This window comes from Eurytemora carolleeae, unplaced genomic scaffold, assembly GCF_000591075.1.
Source record: "Eurytemora carolleeae unplaced genomic scaffold, Eaff_2.0 scaffold900, whole genome shotgun sequence".
Lineage (NCBI taxonomy): Eukaryota > Metazoa > Arthropoda > Copepoda > Calanoida > Temoridae > Eurytemora > Eurytemora carolleeae.
Window position 1 is genome coordinate 98,155 of NW_019396786.1, and position 12,917 is coordinate 111,071.

Consider the following 12,917-nt stretch of genomic DNA (forward strand, 5'->3'; position numbering starts at 1 on the left):
GTTTCCAGTCTTGGGAACCCTATAGTAAAGTAAAATTACCCTAACTACCCTGCAAAGTAATTGTAAATAATTCCCCCTTATTCCCCGTATTTCCCCCTCTGCGGGTACCCCCATTCACAGAGATATATACAGCGTATAATTCTAGAATTTGTAATCATTGCAGTAAAGCTAAATGTATGCATCTTTTCTTTTCAGAACTATTTCGTCTAACCNTTTTTATTTGAGCTCTATTGCTTTTAAAAATTACATTTTTAGATACCTTCAAACTAATTATACTTATTGTGTCACATGTAAATTTCATCGAGAAAAATTCTTGCTTTTTTACATTTTTTCAACTTACTTTTTTCTGTAGTCCCCAAACAATTATTTAAGTTATATGTCCAAATTTTAAGGTGACCCTATAGACAAACATGTATTGCTCCTCCATAAAATTACTCCAGAAGCTGATAAAATGAGCTTCAGCTTATAGAAATCCAAATTAAAGAAAATCATAGATTCAGATATCCAAGTTTTTTTTAGGGTTAGAAAAACGCTCTTTTCCATGGTAAGACAGACCGTATTAAAAATATTGTTCATGGAAATAAATACTTTCTTGCAAATTGAGTAGCTCACGGGGAGCATTTCCAATCTTTTCCAAAAAATGTCCATGACGGAAATAGTTGACGATTTTTATTAAATCTGTTATAAAATAAAACTTTACAAAAACTTTGGTAGTTACGGAACCTAACTTAGCCTAACTTTACCTACTCATAGTAGTTATACGTTAAAAAATGCGGAACGGTTTTTACGGATCCTTACGGAATAAGCGTACTTTTTTAGCATGATGATGTACTCAGATGAACTCATTCTACCACTAATCAAAATGACTTTAACTCCTGACTCATACATTTTCTTATCTCACAGTTTTATGTTTTCCACTTCAAACTAGATAGATAGATAAGGTAAAATATATGGGACATTAATGGTACAGCTTAGTGACCTCGTAGCTCCTCAGGTTTTAATTATATGCTAAAGTATGAGAAGAATTAATTTATTTTATTACATTTTTTCTAAACAGCTCTTCAATAAGATGAGTTATGGTGGAAGCATTCAAATTACGTTCAATTTACTATAGCTTAACGTGCACTGTATACCTACTTACTCGGGTGGGTCATTTTTTACTTTTTTCCCTTTAGAACTGAAGAGCTGTGCAACGTGGGGTGTGTCCATTTTGTATAGCGATATATTTTTAAGAATTTTTTTCCCAGTCTTGCCAGTGATTTTTTTGATCAATTAACTCTATAACTCGGCATTTTTTTTATTTTTGTTCTTTAAATCTTTAGAAGTATACACACATATCCTGCACAGTAAACACCCGAAGCTCTAACTCTACGTGAGAACAATAGTACACAACCCGCAGCTCTAACTCTACGTGAGAACATATCCTGCATAGTACACAACCCACAGCTCTAACTCTACGTGAGAACAAATCCTGCATAGTACACAACCCGCAGCTCTAACTCCAAGTGAGAACATATCCTGCATAGTACACAACCCGCAGCTCTAACTCTAAGTGAGAACATATCCTGCATAGTACACAACCCGCAGCTCTAACTCTACGTGAGAACATATCCTGCATAGTACACAACCCACAGCTCTAACTCTACGTGAGAACATATCCTGCATAGTACACAACCCGCAGTTCTAACTCTACGTGAGAACAATAGTACACAACCCGCAGCTCTAACTCTACGTGAGAACAATAGTACACAACCCGCAGCTCTAACTCTACGTGAGAACAATAGTACACAACCCGAAGCTCTAACTCTACGTGAGAACAAATGTTATAAACAAGTTAAACTTACCCAGTAGAGGAACAAGGACAAGGAGGATTGACACTCGTAAATACATTTACAGGAAACCAGGTTTGCTTAATCCATCCTAGAGAATCCTAGATGTTCAAAAACATATTCTGCTATCTTTAGTACCATTAATTTAGTGAGGAGGGGGGGGGGGAGATTGTGTGAAAAGGTCATCACTTTTTAGAATCAGCGACCTTAAAAACAAATCCCGCTTTTCCCGATGTCTCTAGTGAAATCCCATAGATATATAACAATACAGATAGAACACTAGATATCGTCTCTTTAAGATTTCAGGGATTTTTATCACAATATCCCTGAGGCAGAAGCCCAAAGGAGTTACGCGCATGCCACGTTGAATTACAAACGTTTTACGCGGCATGCGCGTTACTTCTTTGGGCTTCTGCATTAGGTTTATTGTGAACAAATAACCTCTCAATCTTGAAAAGACGACTTCTAGTGTTCTATTTTAATTCTATCAATCTATGTTAAATCCATTCCCACAATGACGCTCAAAACTCCATTAATAATTCGCGGATTCATTTGTTTGTAAAATTATGTGAAAATTTAATGTTTAATTATAAGTTTGCCACGCAACACACAAGTTAATCCCAGCTTTGATAAAAAAATAATATTCCTAATTTTTTTATTAATTACAACACAAATAGCTTTTTACAGTTTGCATCTTAACTAATTAGAAAGTTTTGCAAAAATTATTCTTTATTTATTAAGTTAACCATAATTAGTTTATTAATTATTTATTTTTCTAAAGGTCTCTGAATTATTCATTCTTTTTCTAATAAGCCAGAAAGATTTATCTTAACTTTTCTTTTACATTTATGGGGGTTTAACTGTACAAGCTGTAAACTGTACAATATAAGCCTTACTCTGTAAACTGTACACTGTAAATTGTACACTGTAAATTTTACACTGTAAAATGAACAATGTAAACTATACAATGTAAATTGTACAGTGTACACTGTAATCTGTACACTCTAAGCTGTGCACTATAATCTGAACATTGCAAACTGTACAATGTAAACTGAACAAAGAAAGCTGTACACTGTAAACTGTGCACTGTAATCTTTAAACTGTAAACTGATCACTGTAAATTGTAAAATCTAATTGTACAATGTTAACTTTTGTTTAATCTTACTCTGAATTACCAACTTTTTCCGGACAGTTATATTTTAATGATAATTTTTAACNACCGCCTCTACGAAGAGCATGCTCCCCTCCCTTTCACCAAGTTTATATAAGTGGATCATCTTGTCAGCTCTCTAAACCTTTTACAAAACAAAAACTAAGCAAAATGTTGCAAAAATTCAAATTTCACACTAGTTCGGACAATTTATCTATTTGATTTAAATTCTATGTAGATAAATAAATAAATAGAAATGTTTAACCTACTAAACCGTTTTAGTATTTTAACCTGAATATGGCTTCGCGGATAAACCTGGATAAACCTCTCAGAAATGGGAATATTTAATTTTTGATTGAAACATCCAGAAATTCCTGTGTCTGAGGAGAAGGAAGAGATTCGAGCAGAATGTTCACTTTAATCTACAAATTTTTTCACTAGGTCCACGGTTTTTTATTCTCCGGAATGGACGATGAGTACTGTTCGAGGTTTAGTGATCTACCCGGAGACAAGACGGGTCTTAGTTTTCTTGCGTCCGTGAGGTTTCTCCGACACTTGTTTCCATGAACTGGTGAGGACTCCCCGATGGTTTGGCCTCTCTTCATCCTTATCTATCTTTCTAGCTATCTTTATGTTCGGAGCTAAACCTGGAGCCTCGAACTAGCTCTTATCTAACCGGTTAACCAGACGATCCCTTCTGCTAGACTCCTTCAACCATTGTCTTATCGTTCTCCTCATCTTTCTTCTTCTTTTCAAACAGTTTTTTAGTTTTATTCTTATTCTTCAATCTTCTTCTTTTCTCATCTTTCGGTTTCGTACTTAAAATTCAATTTCAATCTACTCTGTTCTTCATCCTCTGTTTATCCTCATATTAATAAACAGTCTCGGTAATATTTCTTATTTTCTAAAACTTTAATTCTTTTTCCTTCTTCAGAAGCTCTAGTATATTTCTTTAAAATAATATAATCTAATCTAATATAAATTCAAGTTTAGGAGAAACAACGGTGTTTCAAGAAAAATTCATTTTTTTGTAAATAGAGTAAATGTTAAAAAATTTATTTGAAATAAATACAATAAAGACAACTTTCGATTTCAATTTTAATTTATACCAAGCTGCTAGACAGCATGGATACAAATAAACATTAAATTCCAGAGAAGCTGTTAAAACATTTCTTTGATTACTTGTTAACTATAGTAATTCGAAAAGCTTGTTAACTATAGAAAATAAAATAAAAAGTCGTCTTCATTGTATTGAAATATTCGCCTACCACTGCATGAATTTTTCCCCATGACAGAAAGAAAATTTTAGAATTTCTTTTAACTGTGTTACATACAGGGTTACCCACAAAGTATGGGACTTCAGAGAAGACTGTACGGAATTTGTTTAGTCTGTTTTCTTGCACTCAGGGTTCCTTCTAGACCAAAATTTGCTTATTTCTGTGTTTAATCTTTAAGTAAAGTATAAAAATACTCAATTGAATGCCAAAATCAAGTTTCAAATCGTCATATTTTTTAAGCTTTCGGTCGTCTTTACAGTCTTATTCTTTTTGGTTAACCCTGTAGATAAATATTTTGGTTCAGTTTCTGTTGAAAACTATTTTTTTAAAGGTTAATCAACTTTTATGATTAGTAAAACACAAGTTTTACCAAGAAAGCTCTGCTTTTCATTCTCTTGGATTTAAGGTTAAAAATTGTTGATTTTCAGTTAGTAAACACTGAAGAGTACGTAGATAAATAGAATGAAGAATATTATAACTTTCTTGATTTACATGTGTTCCTATGAACACCAATACAAAAAAGAGCCAATTTGATAAGTTTTGAATTTTGATACGTCATATCCTGATGAATAAAATACAAAAATTAACTGTAGCCTTTTTTTATTCAAAAAATGTTTTTCGGAAAAACCATTGCTGCACATCTGTAAGAGCATGTTTCTGCAGTGTACAGCACAATTTTGTGTGCCTTCGTTCTTCCTTATTAAATTCTTTTTGATCTAATGATTTTTTTGGCTATGGCAGTTTCAGTACAATATCCGTAAACAATGCCCATAGCTGAAAACTTTAGAATGGTGGATATCGAGATAAATGCGTGATTCTCTCTTTTTCTTAATATCAAGACTAACCTAATCTTGCATTGGTATCCTGAAAAGTGTTTACAATGCAACCAATCAGAGTCGCGTACATGAAGCTGATAAATTTGAAATTTTGCGCGCCAATTAAGATTAATATACAGAAACGGGAGGGACTATCTAATTTTAAAAAACCAGTTTTTGATTTTTCTCTACTGTATCCAAGAAAGAACGGTTTAGGAAGAAAATCAAAAGTGTGTCCATTGGATACTGTGATTAAGTAATCGGGATTAAGGATATCTCATTATAAAGTATTCAGCTCTGGTTGAAAAAGAATTTAGGACATTTATCAAAAAACTTTTTAAATAACTTATTTCTTGATTGCGGTCTTTTTTCTGCTTTTAATTTCATCGATTTTTCTGTTTTAACATAAAATAATGAAGTAATTAAATGAACAGATTAAATATAGATTGATAGATATATTTACTGTATACTTTATGTAGATTTATATATACTCTAGATTTATATATACTATATAGTATATGCTATGTAAACATGAAACCGGTTTCTGTGAAGTACTGTTTAATATCACTTGTGTGATTGATTGATCTGTAGAGAGGGGTGCTCCATCTTATCTATAGAAATTCTAGAATAAGAATACATCGCATGATTACTCTTAGAATTTAAAATATAGATAAACTTTTCTTTTTGTTTTAAGTGAGATCTATTTTGAGAATGTTCAATATTAGATCATTATAGCAAACATGATTTGAAAGGTTTCGTTTTGTTGATAATACAAAACAAGGGGTTTCCAAAAATGTATCAAATGTTATAGATTTGTATCACGAAACTGAAATAAAGGGAGGGAGGGTCACTATTTTAGGTAAAGGAGACGTCGGCCTGAATATGGTAAAGAAAAACAGTTACTATAGAAAAAAGTTGCACATTAAACCAGATACACAGTGGGCTTGGAACAATTTCATCCTATAGCACGCCTCAACCTCTTTGATCTGGCAGAATTGATCGGGCATAAGAAATAGAAAAGAAAATGCACTCTCATCTGCCGCTTTAGGTCCTTTAGTAAATGAAACTTGGCTGTGCTGTCCAAAGTAGGACTGCAAAGGTTGGCCCAGCTCAAAAATTCAAATGTAGTTTTAAAAAACATACATAATAAGAAACCCGGAGAGCTCACAATCGGCTGTTTGTACCTGATTCCTAAAACTTTAGATTTATGCGGGGAATGATATAAAAGAGGTATATTTTCGTGTTCTGGTTCTGTGTATAATAGGTTTAGTAACCCTGATAAAAGACTATAATTTATGCATATACTTTGCTTGTCTCTGTCTGTTTTTTGTTGTTTCCGTAAAATTTTGAAAATCCACGAAAAAAATTGTAAAACCTCCAATTTTTTATTGTTTTATCGAAAAGAAACTGATGAAAAATTGAAGAATGATAAAAGTTTTAATAGAAGATGGGCGCAAAGTTCTTTGATAGCCTCGTATAATATATTTTACTGGGCTTTTCTGGCGCTTCGCGCCCATCTTATATTTTAATTGTGAACATGTTCTCTTTGTGTACGTCATTAAATAAAACAAACAAAATTATCGGATTTTAACAAAAAATTTCGTGGATTTTTAAAATTTTCATAAATTTAATGAAAATTGAATTTTGGTGAAGACAAATATTTGAAATTTTGATCATTCTTAAACCTTCCCTGGGGCCACGTGAGGTCCTACACAAATTTGAGCCTGATCGGTTCAGCCGTTTTGACGTTTATTGGATACTAAGAAACAAACAGACAGACAGACAAGCTAGATTAAAATATATAGATTAGATTAGACATAAAGATCATTATTACACTCAAACTTAACAGTAAATTGTTTTTCTTGTATATAGTTTTTTCAGGGCTTGGTGGGCCTGGACAAACGTTCGTTGAGGTGTCAGTCCCGGCTTAGAGGTTAACCGCTGATTTTAAAAGCTTGGCCGACATGTAGCTTGGTTTTAGATCATAGTTGATTTTAGTTAGTCTAGAATTATATCCAAAATTAGACTTTATCTAAGACTAGAATGATATCCAAGACTAGAATCATATTCAAGACAAGAATCATATCCAAGGCTAGAATGATATTCAACACTAGAATGATATCCAAGACTAAAATTATATCCAAGACTAAAATTATCTAAGACTAGAATGTTATCCAAGACTAGAATGATATCCAAGACTAAAATCCAATCAAAATTCGAGGCAAACCGGTCCAGGGGTTTCTGAGTTATGATCTGACAAACAAACTAACAAACAGACAGACACCCAAACAGAGGTTTAACATTATATATATATAAAGATATGTATATAAAAAAATTTCTAAGAGGGGAGTAATTAATTTCCTGGAGCTTATTTACATAATTGAATTGAACTTTCGGTTTTATATTATATTCTAAGTGAGTGATTCTTAGAAAATTTAAATTCGACAAGTCAATTTTTTTTTAAATTAAAAATACTTGTTTAGCATAAACTCATCTCGATCCCAGACTCTTTAAAAGAGAAAATTGTGAAGTTAAATGTTTAGTTTTAGGTTTGCATTAGTTGCAGGTATCGGAGTATTGACAGAAACTAGGATACGAACCTGAAAACTTCAGGTTATAGTCCTGGTTTGGTTCAGAGTACATATATAACTTATTCTTGTGTTATATATTAATCCGGAGTAGGATAATGTTTCTTCAGTTCATTAGCTGATCGGTAGTTTTACTCCGGGTTCAGAAGCATCACACAGTTCAACTATAAGAAACATCCTGTATATAACTTAGATCATTTATTTTATCCTAATATCGTAATAATCAATCCTTACTCCTGTTATCATTATTACAAATAATTTATCCTTACTCTAGGTTCCTTGGTATCAAAGTTCAACATATTCTATCTATCCTTACTCTAGGTTCCTTGGTATCATTACATTTCAACATATTATATCCTTACTCTAGGTTCCTTGGTAGTATTACATTTCAACATATTCTATCCTTACTTTAGGTTCCTTGGTAGTATTACATTTCAACATATTCTATCCTTACTCTAGGTTCCTTGGTAGTATTACATTTCAACATATTCTATCCTTGGATATATAGCTTAACACAGATTAGCATCTATTTCTAAATTTCTAATCAAAAGACCCCCTCCTTCATCTCTCCTTCTCCTATCTCTCAAGTACTTTTAAATCCCAATAGACAATCATGTATGTCCGCCTGCACAAGAGTCTTTAGTCTTTTTACCCTAAATAGTTCTAATATTTCACTTGAATTGAGACATAAAACTTTAACACTTCTCCTCAAATCCCTATTCAATGCAATAGACCGTTTGGCGCCGGGGTGGTTTGGGAGGGGGAGATACATAGCCTTATGTTTTAGCTAATGTTTTTTTATTAAGAGATATACAACATTTGTAATGTAAATACTTTAGTTTGCAAGCTGAGAGCACTAAATACCACAGAATGTTAAAGAATAGGTTTTATTTTATATCAGTTATGTTGTTCATACTGTAGAACGGATTTGCATGTAAGTAGGGTTAGTAATCGGTTTTTTTCTTCAACTTTTCAAAATTGTATTGTTTAAAGAAACTAGCCTTAGAGGGCGCTTCGCGCCCATCTCTTAAATTAATTGTGAACATGTTCTCTTTGTGTACATCGTAAAACAAAACAAAAATAATTCGCGGATTTTCACAAAAAATTTCGTGGATTTTCAAAATTTTAAAAAATTTAATGACGATCGAATTTTGATGGAGACAAATATTTGAAATTTTGATGATTCATAAACCTTCCCTGGAGTCCCTAGATGTCCCACAAAAAATTTGGGCCCGATCGGTTCAGCCGTTTTGACGTTTATTGGATACAAACAAACAGACAGACAGACAGACAAGCCAAATTTATATATAGATTGCAATATCTTTATTCTAAGGAAAAAAACGATATTTTTAACACGTTTGTTTTTGGTTTGATTTTTGCACATCAAAAATTGGGAAAGTGTAAGAAATCGAAAAGCTAACGGCAGTAATTATTAATAGTCAGTAATTATTTATTTACAAAATATAACTGAAACATGCTTTAAGAAAAAATATTTAAAACCTTCAATACAGAATAATCAATTTTGAAAGGAATTGATTCTTTGCCACAAACTCTGATTTTCTAATTCCCACATCCAGTGTCGAAGACCTTAGACATTTGAAATTATGAATTCTGTTAGACCAAATAATCTAGGTATCCAAAGGTTTACACCATTAGCTGTTCCAAAGATATAGGAATTAGAAACTTAGAGTTTGTGGCAAAGACTCAATTCCTTTGTACAGTTTCTCAGATTTTTTTGGAACCTTATAAAAGTCCAAAATCTCTTAAAAGCGGACCAGCTTACTGCACATCAGGAGCCACCAACTGTCTTTCTCTCCATTACTTTTCAAACACTAGATTATCAGCCTAATTTTGCTACTATATCGTGCAGTCTACAGTTAATAAAGTAAAAACAAAGGAACTAATTTCTCAAACTATTTTTTCCTAATCCTTAAATATTTTCAACCTGGTGGGCGTTCACCTTTGTTAAGCGACTGCGCGTTTTTCCTAAAGACCTTATGAAGGCTTTATAAGTACCGTGCGGTATTTCTCAGGATTGGATTGTAAGACTTCATCTTCTGACCACTCTCCATAATAAAAGACAAGCAGGATAAGTTCCGATTCTTTATTCGTGAAGACTTCAATCTAGCAAAAATAAAACTAGATAGACTACAGAAAAAGCTTTTGAATTCAAAAACATATGATACAACTGAACCAATTCAAGCATTAAAAAACTGTAGAACGGAACTAACAACACTACATTATAAATCATCAAATCCATGAAAACACAAATCATAAGGTATTTATATATATAAAAAGGAATCTTACCGCAGTGATCCCAGAATTATAAGCACAGTTTACATTATCAATACACTTAAACGGTTTATAACTAAGTAATACAAATAGAATCTGTCTGCTCCAACGTAGGAATCTTGCGCATGCGTAGGAAGTCCGTATACAGTATCTCAAACTAGTTTTCCGACCTCTTTTCTGTACAGGTATACAGGGTGAACTCAGAACTTCACAGGGGCATCACATAAACTTTACTTACAGAGCATGGCTGGCGTAACACTCGCCCACCAAACGAGAAAAGAAAAAAGTTCTATCTGCACCCCGCGACTGGAAATCCTGATCTCTTAAATAACCTAAAAAAAACTTCACTGTAATTCACTGAGATCATTATAGTTTGAATCCATCAACTCCCTCAGACTAGAACAATCAATCCTCCCAAGGGACCTCTAATTCCAGATCCAAGTCATCAGGAAACGCAACTCTAGGAACTCCTTCGATCAATTCATCATAGGTAAGAGGTCGCTCCCCCACTCTCCTTGAGAACCTCAAGGCTGCACTCTGCCTCCGGGGTGACGGAACCTTCTCCTCCTTCTCTCCCTCATCCTCCAGAAACACCTCATCCTCCTCATCTACCATCACCACCTCCTCAAAGCCATCCTCCTGCTGAGGCCCGGAGACACTCTCTCCGAACCCATTCCTAGCTCCAGATGAACCAGGAGAAGGCTGGGACGGAGCGACACCTACCGGCTCCTCATCAGTAGAACCAGCTGCATTCTCCTTCAGACTCCTCATCCTCATCCTCTTCAGCTTACCAGATCTCGGATTCTTTTCCCTCATCACTCCAGACCTCTTCTTCGGAGTACCCAGAGCAGGGATCTCATCCTTCCATCTGGTTCTCTCTTCATACTCCCCGTGAGANCTTTTAAATCCTCAGTCCGTCTAAAATAATTAACTTTCTTAAAACTATCAGCTTTATCCAAGCCATCATCGTTCCTAAAATCCTCATTCCTCTTACCATCGTCATTCTTCTTAAAATTTTCAACCTCGTCAATCTTGATCAAAAACTCTTTCTGGTTAGGCTTAGCTCTCCAACTTTGTGATACAGGGTCCATTAGTAGCTCTGCTACACCCCTGCCTGTTTTAGCTAAAGTAACGGAAAATGTATCTGTTTCAGTACTCTTAGTCCAATCAAGGCCTTCATCATTCCTGAACTTTGCAATAGGAACTTTCGCTTTAAACACTCCATAGCCGTCCTCGCTAGTGTTTCTATCCAGGGCTGTGCTGAGACCACAGTTCAGAGAATTACATTCCACCGCATTTACAACCACACTCCCTGTATAAACACCTTGCTTTTTAGAATCTTCATTGTTCATTACGTCCTCGGTTTTCACAGCTGAATCCGCTCCTCTAATTACTCCATAATCACCCTCATCAGTGTGTCTACCCAGGACTGTGTTGAGATCACGGTTAGGAGAATTACACTCCACCGCGTTTACAACCACATTCCCGTCATAACTACCTTGATTTGCCCCTCCTTCATCCAGGGCTGCGGTAGATTCCCGGTCTAGAGAATTACACTCTTCCGCAAATCCATCTACATTCCCTGGATCTGTTTGCTGCTTAATAAGTTGTTGGAAGGATTTCCAGGACTCTATCTCCAAGTGCAGTTTACATGCATTTCCCTGATGCTCTAGAATTGAACTCAATCTTTTCAATCTCTGATCACCCGCATCCAGTCGATCCCACACTTTAGAGTTACTAGCCTCCAACACTCTAACCCTCTCCTGTAATTCTTGATACATAGCTTCCGTTCCTTGCATGGTTGTAGAAAACTTGCTCATCCCTTTGATTAAATTATTAATCTTTTCTTCGAGAGAATTCTGGTTCTGTCTCCTCAATCCTGTTCCAGACTCAGCTTGACCATCAGTACTTAAACCCCTTGCAGAAAATCTCGAAATTACTTCATCAATAGATCCATTCTGATCCCACTCTAGAACCCTCCTAGTCCTTGCTCCTTCAGGTTGCAAAACTCTAGGAGTATTTAGGCTGGGTTGGATTGATTCTGATGGAACAGACTCTATCCCTCCCACTCCTGTATTTCTAAAACGTACACCATCAGGTTGCAAATCATTTTCCATTCCTTGGCAGAGAGGAATAGTTCCTGGTTGAACAGAACCTGTACTTCCCACTCCTACAGCATTACTTCTTCTAGGTACACCATAATCATCTCTTGCATCCACTTCACTCCGACTCTGAGTTTCTCCCCCCCTGTAAATGGGTGCAGATACAACGCTGTATGGTGATGATCTCTCTATAGGTTCCTCATTATGAAACACATAACCTAAATCACAACTTTTGATCATCATATCATGATACTCTTCACCAAGTTCTCGGACTGGTATATGTTCATCCTGTTGCTGGGGTAGACCAGAGGACTCCCTGGATACTTGCTTGGCTCTCTTCCGGATCCAATTCAATCTATCCTTGAGGTTACCCAATTCCCCCACCAACACTAAATTTCCCTTAGTAACCAAAACTTCTGAGATTTTCAGCTCAATATTCCCAAAGAATGCCTTATGCTTAATCTCAATAACATCCATCGTCTGCGGAATAGAACATGCCAATTTCCCCTACTTAATTATCTCGTCTTTAAGCTGGGTAAAATCATCTCTCAATTTTGCATCAATAGTGTTTGAAATAGGCCGCGATCTAGTACGAACCCTGGATTCAAACTGCGTTCCCCTGCCACTCTCCAGGTTGTCATCAATAAAACCCGTAATATTAACGTGAGGAGTAGACGCATATCTATTGGAATCAATATCATCAAATCGGTTAAATCTTGTGGCTTCAGGCAAATTCAAAGTACTACTCAATCTATCCCCATCCCCTTCTGAAGTAGACCTTCTCCTTCCTGTGCCCCACATGGCTAAGAATATATTATGAGCTCAAATAACTTCACCAAACTTAAACACGGCTCCCCATAAATT

General features: G+C 35.1%; 1 protein-coding gene across 2 annotated transcripts in view; it reads right to left on the reverse strand.

Annotated features, from left to right (window-relative positions):
• LOC111708690 (vascular endothelial growth factor receptor 1) overlaps window positions 1-7,788 on the reverse strand; it is a 29,639-nt gene extending 21,851 nt beyond the window's left edge. The window contains exons 1-2 of one of the 2 annotated variants that reach the window (XM_023482136.1): window positions 3,354-3,724; window positions 1,845-1,920 (exon numbers count right to left, since the gene is read on the reverse strand). In XM_023482136.1, coding sequence (XP_023337904.1) covers window positions 1,845-1,890 — 46 coding nt within the window. In that variant the 5' untranslated portion in view covers window positions 1,891-1,920; window positions 3,354-3,724. Of the gene's footprint in view, window positions 1-1,844; window positions 1,921-3,353; window positions 3,725-7,671 lie in introns of those variants that run through there. The other variant, XM_023482137.1, reaches the window with a different exon arrangement.
• Between the last annotated feature and the right edge of the window lie 5,129 nt (window positions 7,789-12,917).